The 12544-nt window shown below is 43.8% G+C and overlaps 1 protein-coding gene across 2 annotated transcripts in view; it reads left to right on the forward strand.

Annotated features, from left to right (window-relative positions):
• The window catches only part of LOC113580383 (eukaryotic translation initiation factor 4 gamma 1), a 33110-nt gene that overhangs the window by 10939 nt on the left and 9627 nt on the right, over window positions 1-12544 (forward strand). The window contains exons 10-18 of one of the 2 annotated variants that reach the window (XM_035533928.1): window positions 465-524; window positions 3238-3377; window positions 7605-7691; window positions 7988-8072; window positions 8319-9389; window positions 10023-10105; window positions 10997-11192; window positions 11552-11685; window positions 12267-12386. In XM_035533928.1, the coding sequence (XP_035389821.1) occupies window positions 465-524; window positions 3238-3377; window positions 7605-7691; window positions 7988-8072; window positions 8319-9389; window positions 10023-10105; window positions 10997-11192; window positions 11552-11685; window positions 12267-12386 (1976 nt within the window). The remainder of the gene's footprint in view (window positions 1-464; window positions 525-3237; window positions 3378-7604; window positions 7692-7987; window positions 8073-8318; window positions 9390-10022; window positions 10106-10996; window positions 11193-11551; window positions 11686-12266; window positions 12387-12544) is intronic. The other variant, XM_035533929.1, reaches the window with a different exon arrangement.

Genomic DNA, 12544 nt, shown 5'->3' on the forward strand with positions numbered 1-12544 from the left:
CGGTGACTTTCCTGAACCCTCTGTTTTGTCTTGTGCTGATTTGGCTGCTGCTGTTATGGGCTTTTGTGCTTTTCGTTCACGCTCTCTAATATAATAATGAGTGTTTGAAGAAAATCAGTACCTTGTAGTAAGATGCTGCTGTAAACTGTTGGTGTGTTTTTGGATAAATACATAATGCCTAGTTTAATTTATTTCTGCATTAATGTATTTATTCCCTGTCATCTAGTACTGGTATTTACCCAGATGTGGCAGTATTAGCTACCTCTCAAACCTTTTTCTAACCATTTCACCAAAAGAAAAAAAAAAGGGGGGGGGGGGGTGTGCAAAACTTAACATCTCATAAGTTTCATGACCGGAAAGGCATGCACAAATGGAAAGAGTATTTTGAGAGTGTATTGTGGACATGATTTTTTGTAGCAGAAATTAATTTCAGTCTTTGTTTTATATTGATCTATTCACAACAGACTTCATCACAGAACAGCATTACAAAAATCTGGTCCAGACTGATAAAGAGCAAGCCAAAGGTAATGGTGGCCAGGAGAAGCTCTCAAATGGTGTGAGAAGGAGAGCTTTTGAGGAGCCAGTCTAAAAAGGGGACCCTAGTCCACCTAATACACCTAATAGTGTGAGTTTGATCTGAAATGACGAGTAAAACTTAAGCATGGGAATCGTACAGGCCATGGGTGTGATATGCTAACGACCAATAATAAGAGCCTGGTGATCGCCGGATAACCTACCTGCTGTGCTAAAATGAGGACATGGGGGTTCAGAACCTCAGTGTCAGCATAAAACAGGTTTAATATGTTAAAAACAACAGGGTTCATGCAGGAGTTGGAATCCAGATGCTTCTGAGCAAGGACAGATGTTTTAACAGTTGAAAAGGGCTGGGAAAACCTCTGGAACCTGCATATGGGGCTGTTCAAGACAGCAGGAGGTGAACTACACATTCCCATAGCTCAAGAGTGAGACTATCCATAACACGGCAGCGAATCAGGATTCCAAACCGAAATATGGTAGCAAACATCAGACTGGTTTCTCGGTCTTGGGTAGAACAGTCTGGACATAGTATTACTATTTTGTTAAGAAAGCTTGATTGACAGTCTGCTGTCACAGGCTTGCAGCCTTCCAAGCTAGTCTAGCAGAGCTGAATATAATGGTGCAATCAGAGGGAACCATACATGATAGAACCTACCAGTGAAAACTTAGCAACTTCTGTGTTTCCAGTACCAGACTCTTGCGGGTGTGAATGGAATGGTAGGTTTTTGTTTTCTATCAGGATGAAAAAAATTAAAGGTTTACGCACAGAGAGCTATCTCTGTGGACAATGGAAAAAATTTCAGTCTGAATTCCAGATTAGTAGCGACATTTTGTAACTAATATGGAATTTAGCAACCTACTAGTATCAGTAAAATAGGGCCAACATGGCCAAGCATTCTTGTTCCAATAAGCACCGGCAGCTTCATTCTGGAATAAATAGAGCTTGTTTAGATTCCAGTTTTAACATCCCAATGGCAAGGTCTATTCCAACTTCTTGGTGATAAAGGCATGCCCCCCACATAGATATTATAGATTTATAGGCATGTGATATAATGCTTAGGAACTATTGGACAATTTAAACGTATTTGTTTAAAAGAGACAGCTCTTGTTTATAGTTGGCTGTACTGCTACAGGACTCCAGCTCTGTTCCACTTGTTTGATTGCTAGTATTGTATCACCTAACTTGTTTCCATATTTCCCAAGTCAGACTTGGAGTAAATCTGAAATTGGCTATGCATGTGTTTATGAACCCATTGGAACTTGAGACCTTGAGCAGATCTATACCTACTTAGGGCTACTGTTGTGTAGGAAGATGTATCGGTAAATCAGTCAATATTTAGATGGATATCCTATTTGTATGTGAGGGTCCTATTGGCTCCCATTATTAAGGGAAGGAGTTGTCAGGTGTCTGGTTTCAAGTGCTTACACTGATTGATGCTTGCACTTGATTGACCGTGGCCTCCTGGCCACAAAGGAGCGCTGTGAGTGTTCACTTCTTGGGTAAAGCCCTGTTCCTCCATGCGGATCACATTGAGGATAAGTTACGCCCTTTAGAGTGACTAAACAACTTCTGTCAATTGGGAATGACTTTCATATAGTTGTTGGTATGATTATCATGCACAAACTTGGAAACACCCATCCACACAGCACACTTTCTTGTCAAGGTGGTCATGTGGGAGCGTGTTATTTTTATCACGTTGCTGAGTGATTTTAGCCCCCAACTTCCAATACTGTCAGTGCAATCCTCCCCAAGGGATCAAATCACTTGGTCAAAAAAAGAAAAAAGAAAAAAAAACAAAAACAAAAAAAACATCCTGTTGTCAGGTCCGCACGCACGCATGCACTCATACTCAGACACTTGCTGCCCTGCCTTCATACGGTCATGACACTCGTAGAACTAGCCAGTCTGCTGAGAGAGAGAGAGAGAGGGAGAGGGAGAGGGGGAGAGAGAGAGAGAGAGAGAAAATAACGTGGTCTCACTGTGGTATGTTGGAGGATTTTGAGAGAGGGAGAAGAGTGAAACGGAGTGGGTAAGAGGATTGTTAGAAAGGAGAGAGGGAAGATGGGGAACCGAGTGTCCAGCAGGAGTGCGGAGGGTACGTGTCAGCGTGAGTGAGCGATATTTGTGAGTGGGACTGTGACGTCTCGTCTACTTGTTCTCCTGTTACACACACACACACTCTCTCTCTCACACTCTCTCTCTCGCCTTCCCTCTCTTTCTCTGGTTTCTTTTTCATCCTGTCCGTCAGTACCTTCTCTCTCCTTTTTTTGCCTTTCCTGTGACTCATATCTCTTGTTTGCGTATGTGGAATTCCCTCTAAGAACTGCTTCCCCCTTTTCTGTCTCTGTCTGATGGTCTGTCCACTAACCCTCTCTTTCTCCTTCTCTCTCGCGCACTCCCCCTCTCTCTCACTCCCATGTTGGATTTTGACTATATTTAGTTGCTGGCCTCCCTAAACAACAATGCTGCCTTAGTAGCTCCAGTTTATATATGTGTAAAAGAGAAACATAGAGAATTAGAACAAAATGCAGGGTATTGAGGAGGTGAGATGTTGACTGAGAGGAGACCTTGAGAAGCTCTTAATCTATCTGTCTGTAAGCCTTTATATGTTTATTAATAGTACCATCTGAAAGGAAATGGTATGTGTTGTCAGCTTGTGTGTGCTTGTGCTAATGTTCAGTTCTCCACATGTGTTGTAGCTGGAGCATACTACTCCACCCAACCCCAGTTCACACCACCTGTACCCACTGCACCTGTCATCATGAACCCGGCCCCCCAGCAACAGCAGGCTCCACCTTCACAGCAGCAAGTGGCCCCGACCAAACGGGAACGTAAACAGGTAACGGTCAATCACTGCCGCCCTTTGCTACGCTGTGAGACACTTCATGTAGAAGATGCCGATGTTATTCACATACTATTTCCTGTTCCTGTTCCTATCTGCATGGCAAGTTTAGTGCATTATGATTCTGCAGAATTTGTTGACTCTAGTAAGACTCTTGTGGAATATAATGTTCTATTGTTTGCCATTTTAGCTAAAGAAAACTAATCAGTCTTTGTCACACTAAATAATTTCACTAGGGCTTTTCCACCAAGGGCCTAATATCTACAGGCTTTTGGGATTTTTATTTTTTATCTATAGACAAGTAATTAGTATGCCATATTGGTTAAAGAATTGGTTAAAGTTATTTGTGAAAGAGATGGAACCTAGCAGACACTAGGGAGTCTTTATTTAATTGAGGGGCTAAACACTCTCTTAGCCTATTCTGATTTACCCTATTGTCACCAGAAGCCTAGAAAATAATTATACACTGGTGTAAATGAAATGCTGCAATAAATTCAAGTCTTTAGATGTGAACATGGCAGATTAAATAAAGATTTCCTTTTTCCAGCAAAAAGTCACAAGTCACAAAAAATATCGCTGTACATAATCTGAATCTGAGCAGAGAATTGCTGTGTTTCAAAAATATCCAAATACGCACTGAATTGACATTAGAACATTGTGATATCAAATTGGAACGTCTCTGCCGATTCCCACCCAAAACGAGCAGTGTTCTCATTACTGACTTGACTAGTTCTAGCAGAACAGTCGCACAGAAACACCAGCATGCTTAATCAGGCCTTCCTTCTACCCTCTCTTTGTTTGTGGGTTAGTCTGTGCCAATACGGAACAACCAGCACCATCACTGAACTAAAGCTTCCCAGTACTTAACAAAAGCTTCTCTCTCTCAAACAAGGTTAATGAAGAGGAGAAAGGGTGCAAATATTGTGCCTTTTGAGTGAGTTATAGTCCCACTAGCGGGTGCTAAGGCACCCTATAAGAATCAGTACTGTGTATGTGTGAGAGAGACATGCTGTGGTGTTGCACTGATTTCATTGTATGGGCTTGAATGCAAACATCCAGCATAGCATTGTGTATGTTGAACTTGGAACTAGTTTCAGCTGGGGCTGGGGAGTGGTATTACATACAAGCAACTAAGGTTTTGTTTATTGTGTTGATAGTGTTTGATTCCTGTGGCAGTTTTCTTTTCACTTCCACGCTAATTTAGCTTCTTAATCCTCTAGTTCGGTCACTGAAGGATGGGATGTCTGTGGTACTTCAGTCAATGTAGAATGGGCTTTTACAGCATAATCTCCTTTGTAGTTCTGATATTATTATAATCTTTATGGTAATAAATTGCACTGCTGATGTAATAAGTGCCCCAATAATACCCCCTGCCTTATGAATCACATTTAACAATAAAGCCAACCTCAATTGAAGCAGCAGTTTTTCCCTGCAGTAACTGACACTGCAAGATTTTTTAGGAAGTAGTGTTATGGGGTGTGGGGGTGGGAGGGATTTCTGCTATATCTGTTTTAAAAAATGGTTTGAGAGATTGTCTCAGTAACTATGGTTTAAGGTAGCCATTATTTCAAGGATCATAGGCTCGGTTCTACAAGAAAAGCATATTTTTGTTTGAAGCTGTGGATCCAGCTGCAAAGGTGTTTATTGTTTGTTTTATTTTAGTTTTTTGTTTGTTTGCTTGTCTTGTTTTTATTTTTTGTGAGTGGGTCTAGACAAGCTGTCCCAACATGCCCTCCATGTTGAAATCAAATGTATGCCACTGATCTGTGATTTAATATCTATGATGATTCTTACACCCTTGTCTTCTGTGGTATGTTAACATACTTTAACCTGTTCATTTTGGACAGTGATTTTTAAAGATGAATTCTGTGATCTCTACTGCTCTAGTCTTTTGACCACTGGTTTTGCTGATTTAGTTTGCAATTTCTGTGGTAAATCCAGGTTGTTAATCCTGATTTATAATTTTACTTCTTAACAGTGATGTGTTTAATCCCTATAGGACTGCTATAGTTTGCTGGACACTGGTAGTGTGGGATAATTCTGTGTGTGCTTGTGTGATCTCTATGGCGGGACTGGCAGTGTAAATAGATGTGGAAAGACACAGCTGGTTGGGATTGCTGGGGTGCACTTTGACCTTCTGGCATGAACTCGTATTTCCCTCACTGCGCACGCGCGCACACAGGAAGGGCAAAAGAGGGAGGAAGAAGAGCACAAATCAAAGAGTTAGCAACAGGGTCTGTCAGTCTATTTCTAACTGACTGGCCATCTCTGTCTCTAACTGGCACTGGGTTGATAACATATATATATTGATCTTGTTTAGTGAGAATTTAAACATGAGTCAATATCCTATAGATTCTCTAAATTGGAACATAGTGTTTTTAGTTTATTCCTGTAAATGATGAATGTCAGTGTCTTTTCTGATGTGTTTAATTCCCCTTTTATTTTTCTCATTTCTTTCTATTGATAGGGTTAGATTACTTTTCTTATATAATAATAATACATTTATAAAATGTGACTGATTCATGTAATTTGAAAAAGACTTCAGAATTATAACAGCCAATATATTTAGTAGATTTAGTAGTGTAATTGTTATAGTGATGAGACCGTTTCTCAGGAAGATTCTGCCAAAAATGCATCAGCTCATTTGTCTCTGACTGGCTGTCTCTGAAATGTGCTGTTATCTGTGGATTAGACGTATGCTTAACATGCATATTGAGCTGTGTTCGAGTGTGTATTAAAGTAACCTACATACTTTTGGCTGTGTGTTTGTGTTAGTCAAATTGGTAGTGCACATTTATGAAGTTTGAATGTTAAAAAAACTTTGTGTATGTCATGGTTGGTGGTGGAGCAGCTATGATACTGTAATGCAATGGCATCTCTAGCTCTTTGGCTGTGCTGACCTGGGTTTTGCCCACTGATTGGTGTGTGAGGGGGGGGGGGGTAAAAGTGGGGGGTAAAGGACAAGTCAGCACAGTTCTGCTGCTCCACGTGGCTTTGCCCCCCACCCCTGTTCTGAAGGAGAATGCCCTCCCCTTATTCTCTCTCTCTCTCTCTCTCTCTCTCTCTCTCTCTCTCTCTCTCTCTCTCTCTCTCTCTCTCTCTCTCTCTCCATTCCCACCCCCCTTATCTCTGAGTTGTGGCAGGCTTCGTGGTACATCGCTATTTAGAAATACTCCATAAAGTACACAGATATTATTGACAAAGAGCTGAGAGTGGAGCTCCATTTTAGATATCATAGCCCTTCTGTGTGTGTGTGTGTGTGTGTGTGTGTGTGTGTGTGTGTGTGTGTGTGTGTGTGTGTGTGTGTGTGTGTGTGTGTGTGTGTGTGTGTGTGTGTGTGTGTGTGTGTGTGTGTGTGTGTGTGTCTCTCTCCCTCCCGACTCTGCTGGGTTAGTCTGTCTGCTTGCTGTTTGGTGGGCGGGTGCACATTCCAGTACACTCATTTCACAAGGCCTCTAGCATGCTCCCTCTCTCTTCCTCCCCCCTCCCTCTTTCTGTTTCCCCTCCTTCCCTCTCTCTCTCTTGTCCTCTAAGCTTTTTTCGTGCGTGTGTTCGTATGAGTGCTGGGAGGCCCAGTCCACCGTGTGAGTGTGCTGCCCAGCTGAGAGGAGCAGAACTGGGCCTGGCCCGAACTCCAGCCCCAGGACAGCCCGGGCCTACTGGCCTTTAGCTGGGCACCGTCGCGCGGGCAGGTAGGAAATCTCATTCCTCCTCTGCTGACGACGCACAACACTGTTTGTGCACCCATGCTGGCGCGCATGTGTGAGGGGAGAGGCCGTTGAGAGTGTGTAAACGTCATTGCATAAAACATTTTCACGGACTCTGGTTAGGTAAGATGGATGAACAGTGGGCATTTTTTTTAGCATTTGTTGCACGACAGAGTCAGCATTTTAAAAGTTTTGGGGTTTTTCATGGTTTTTAAGACGGTACTTGGCTTTTTTAGGTGAGACTGAGGAAGGTCTTGGTATGTATGTCTGCGTATGTGGGCACACGAGTGAAAGTCATATTTGTGGTATGTTTCATGTCTTGTCAGGGTATCAGAATATATGAATGCACAAACTCACTCTGTAACTTAAACCTTTCAAACTTTCTCTCTCTTCACACACTCTACTTTTGCACTTCTTCCTTCTTGTACACTCAATCTCTTGTTCTTTTTTTTTCTCCTGCCCCTCCCTCTCCCACTCCAATTAATTTGTGTGTATCACACACTCTTTCCATCCTTAGATAAGGATTCGAGACCCTAATCAGGGCGGGCGAGACATTACAGAGGAGATCATGTCCGGGGGACGCAGTGCCCCTACGCCTCCACAGGTAACACTTGAGCTCACCACATTTGCATCCCAACTGGTGGGTGACAGCTTTCTAATCTAAAGTAGAAACCTAATTCTAAACTGCTGCCCCACAAGGGTGCCATCTCACACACTCCTGCCTTCCGTTTGCTTTCTGGTTCACAGATTTGGCATTCGGGTTTTATTTAATTGTGGGGATATTTGTTTTGGCACACGCACCTATGCCTGTAGAGCACGCGCGCGCGCACACACACACACACACACACACACACACACACACACATAGCCTGACCTGACTCGGTTCCTCTTCATCCTCAGGTGCCACTGTCTTCATCAGAGATCGGAGTCACTGGCCAGTCTAATGGCGAGAATGCCACGCCACCTGCCATAGCAACCAGAATGGGTAAGTGGGCGGGTGTCATTCAAACCCTGAAACATGCCGCCTCATTTGGGAGTGATGGAAAGAGTCCAGCCACTGGAGAGATATTTGCCAGTTTTCTGTGAATGTTAACATCTGTCTGTTGTTTTTTTCTCTTTCTTCTGTCCTTTTACTTTTTACCCTTTCTTACTTTAGTGTTTCATGTTGCATTTTTAAAAACCTTCCGTGATCTCTCTCTCTCTCTCTCTCTCTCGCTCTCTCATTCTGTAGAAGACAGGGTGAAGCCAGTAGTGTCTCTAGAGTTTCCCATTCCCCCAGGAGAAAGCCCTATACCAGACACTCCGCCCACACCTCCCCCCACCAGTCCAATCAGTGACGCAGTTGACATCCCACCCCCCATCACTGTGACTGACCACATGATCCCTAGCACCATGGAGATGGTTGCTCCCCCTGCACAGCCTAAAGACATGATAAAACGGGACATGAAGTTGTTGCCAGTCACAATCCCCCAAAGCACTAACGGTTCTGTGTCTTCTAAAGAGATAGGGGAAGGGCCTGTAACAGTGAGCCTCCCAGTCTCCACCCCAAAGGCGGAGGCTGCGACGGAGTCTCCCATTGCACAGCCAGAGGAGCTGCAGCTGCTGAACGGTGTAACTGCGCCTGAACTGCGAGAGTGTGTGGTCCCTGAGCCCACCACCGACAGGGACATCAGCCCCATTGCTGAGCCTGATGTTACCAAGGAAGCACCCCCTGTTGTTGAGAAAAACTCTGCTAGGACTATCAAAGCCATTACACCACTTGGCAAAGAAACTCCTATTCAAGTTTTCAAGGAGATTCCGGTACCAGTTGTCAAAGAGTCTTATGTTCCAGGTGTAAAAGATATTCCCACTTTAGTAGTTAAGGAGACAAGTGTTCCACTTGTCAAGGAGAGTCCCAGTGCGTTAGCTAAGGAGATTGCCAGTCCTTTTCTAAAGGAAACTCCATCTGTAGTTGCCAAGGAAATCTCTGCATCAGTTGTAAAGGAGACCTCTACACCAGTTGCTAAGGAGACCCCAGCACCTGTTGTCAAGGAAACTCCTGATCTCAAAGAAACTCCTGTTGTAAAGGAGATGCCTCCTCCGGTTGCTAAGCAAACCAGTGAACCTGTTGTTAAAGCAACTCCTGCCCCTGTTGTCAAGGAGCTTTGTCCTGTTGCTAAGGAGTCCCCAGAACCAGTTGTCAATGAAAACCCTGCCCCCTCAGAGGCTTTGTCTGAGGCTTCTAAAACCATGCTTCCTCCCTCAGAAGAACGAGAGGATACACCACCTCCACAGACAACTGCCCCAGAGAGTACTATGCAAGGTATGTGTGTGTGTGTGTGTGTGTGTGGGCACGCATGTGTAATGTAGGTATGCTGTAGGTAAACCTTCTTTTAAGAAGCCACAGTTTTCGATTAGAGTTTTGCTGGTTTAGTCTAGCAAACTTTTAATCACTAGCTCTGAGGGCTAGCGGGTTACTACTTTGGGTGCCTCTTTAGAGTTCAGCCTACAAACAATGGTTGATGTATAGCAGACACAGACCCAGACCCAGTGGCGAGCATCTCTTAGCAGTGTTGCTGCCTTAATGGTAGTCACAGGGGCTCGTTAGACCCGAGGCTGCTGTCCTGCATCTCCAGGCCCACCCTTAAGCGCACATCAGCTGACAGTATGTCATCCTGTCCTGTGACCACACTGAGCAGTCACCTTGTTTGTTTGGTTGTTTTTTTTTTGGTTTTTTTTTTACCTATTTAAGTGATTGTCTAAGAGCTAAGAGTAAAATTGTGTGTGTGTATGTATGTGTATGTGTGTGTGTGTGTATGTATGTGTGTGTGTGTGTGTGTGTGTGTGTGTGTGTGTGTGTGTGTGTGTGCCTGCCTCTGGTTTCCATTGCCAACCATGTGGCATAATTGGTTTCAATAAGGTTAAGTGTGTGCCCTTTTTCCTCTGCTTTCTCCAGCTGTTTCTGTGCCAAAGAAGAAAAGGAAGATGAAGGATCTGAACAAGAAGGAGGCTGGCGATGTCCTCGATGCCTTTAAAGAGGTATGTGTGTTTGAACATTTGAAACGTGAGATCTGAAATTTGCAGACTGCAGATATTTTATACTGCTTAATTTTGTTTGGTTGGTTAGTGGGTTGGTTGGAGTGTGTAGTCACACTGCAGATAAAAATGACCCAAATGGTTTCTCCTTCCTGGTGTGACGTGGATTTGTTTTGCCATGAGGGTATAAACAGCAAAACTAAAGAAATGAATCTAAGAATCAAGGGCTTATAAAACAACTTGAATGGTAATATACTGTTATACAATTATGGAAAACCCATCCTTTTACCCAGCCAGCTTTGAATCCATCACATCTAGCTTGTACTGCCAAGCGTAATGTATTAGGTATGTGCATTCTTACCTTGTTCTCAGCAACACAGTTGTGGCAATGGCGATGACTTAAAGAAACTATTAGTTAAGCTACTACAAGTGTCAACAATGGCATATAAAAGTCCTGCTAACCAAAGTTCAACAAACAAGTTGGGAATGGAGCAGCGGTATTCCTGAGAGACACTCAAGGCAGGTTGTTTAAAGCAACAATGTCAATGTTCTTGAGCCAAGCCTTCTCTGAGGGATGGAGTGTCTTGCGTTTGTGCATGCGAGTCAGTTTAAGATGGGAATCTGTTAAAACTATAGTGTCGGATATGAGCCACATTATCACATTGAAAAGATCAAGCAAACCAGATTTCAGCAATACATTATAATTGAGTACTTGGTGTTGTAGTGTCAGTGGTCCCCCAGATGTGTAGAACTAAGATTTATTTTAGATGGTGAGTGTCACTTCCTTGCACTCTGTAACTGTCGATGCTTTTAGGGAGGAACCTTCGCCTGTGGACATCTGTGTAGGCATTGACTTTTTTCCATGGTTAAATGACCTCTTTCCCTCTAAACTAGCCATCGCTCCCACAGACAGAGGCCACACCCTCAGCAAAGGTGGATCGAGGGGAAAATGTCCTTGTGGCTCAGACTCCTGTAGAGGAAGTAGAAGAGACATGGGAGGAGAAAGAAGACAAACTTGATGCTGAAAACATCCAACCACAGAGCCCCACCCAAGCCACACCCACAGAGCAGAAATACCAATACAAAGAGGGTAGGAAGGGGGGGGGGGTGAGAATGAATGAATGTTACCCTTGGTCATATGAGTACATTTTTTTTCTTTTTGTAATTTTGAAATGCATGTAAAGCAAAAATGTTTATCAAGACTATCCTCTTGCATAAATCACATTAACAGAGAGCTAGCTAGTGCTAGATAAAGCTGTCAGAGAGCGTATATCTTGGCCCATTTTTGTGCCATAAAAATTTACTTCATTAATCACATCATTGAACTAGATAATGGTGGCTGCTCTGGTGTGATTGACACCAAGCTAATAGGTTTATTTTATGTATGACTCATTGTTAGTATGTATTTGTATACCATGTGACTGAACCTGTCCTCCCTGATCACCACAGACCAATGGAAGCCTCTGAACCCAGAAGAGAAGAAGAAATATGACCGAGAGTTTCTGTTGGGGTTCCAGTTCATCAGTGCCAGCATGCACAAACCAGAGGGGCTGCCACATATTAGCGATGTGGTCCTGGATAAGGTAGACACACGCACACCAAACACACTAATTATTGAGTTCAGGTGTTTCAGCCACATTGTCATAGGTACCAGTGGTAAATTTTGGCCCTGCTGAGCTTCCCTGGTTAACTATAAGTAGTTGTATTGTAAACCGGAAGCCTCCTATGAGCAACAACAGATCAGTCACAAAGTGGTAGACTAGTCACACTCACAGAGCGTTCCCACCCAGTGCTGAATTCAGTAGTGGGTAAAGATCTGTTCTCTGGTGAATCATTCACTGCGGTGTTCCAAACTTGGTAACGTCAGCACAAGAACTGTATTCGGAGTTTCATGAAATGGGTTTCCATGGCTGAGCAGCTGCACAAGCCTAAGATCACTAAGTGCAATGCCAAGCGTGGGCTGGTGTGAAGTACACCACCACTGGAGCAGTGGAAACGTGTTCTCTGGAGTGGTGACTCTCGCTTCACAATCTGACAGTGTGATTTAATACCAAGATTTTGGGATGTCCAACTCGTATAGGTATGATGGTTAGGCGTCCACATACTTTTGTCCACGCAGTGGCCCTGCTCTGTTAAACCCTGTTGTCTGTGTCGCTCTGTCTAGGCCAATAAGACCCCACTGCGGCCGCTGGACCCAAGCAGACTGCCAGGGATGAACTGTGGGCCAGACTTCACACCCTCCTTCGCCAACCTGGGCAGGCAGCCCGTGGGAGGCCGTGGTCCGGTCAGTCTCTACTCATAGCATTTACTCTCAGTCCTGTCTGCTTTTCCATTTTTCTCTAAATTCCTTCCACCCACACACACTGGCTGTCTTTGTGTCAACTGGCTGTCAATTCCTTACTCTCCCACTCTTTCTCTTTCTCACTGTCCCTCCCTCCTTCC

The sequence above is a fragment of the Electrophorus electricus genome, chromosome 15 (genome assembly GCF_013358815.1).
Source record: "Electrophorus electricus isolate fEleEle1 chromosome 15, fEleEle1.pri, whole genome shotgun sequence".
Classification (NCBI taxonomy): Eukaryota; Metazoa; Chordata; class Actinopteri; order Gymnotiformes; family Gymnotidae; genus Electrophorus; species Electrophorus electricus.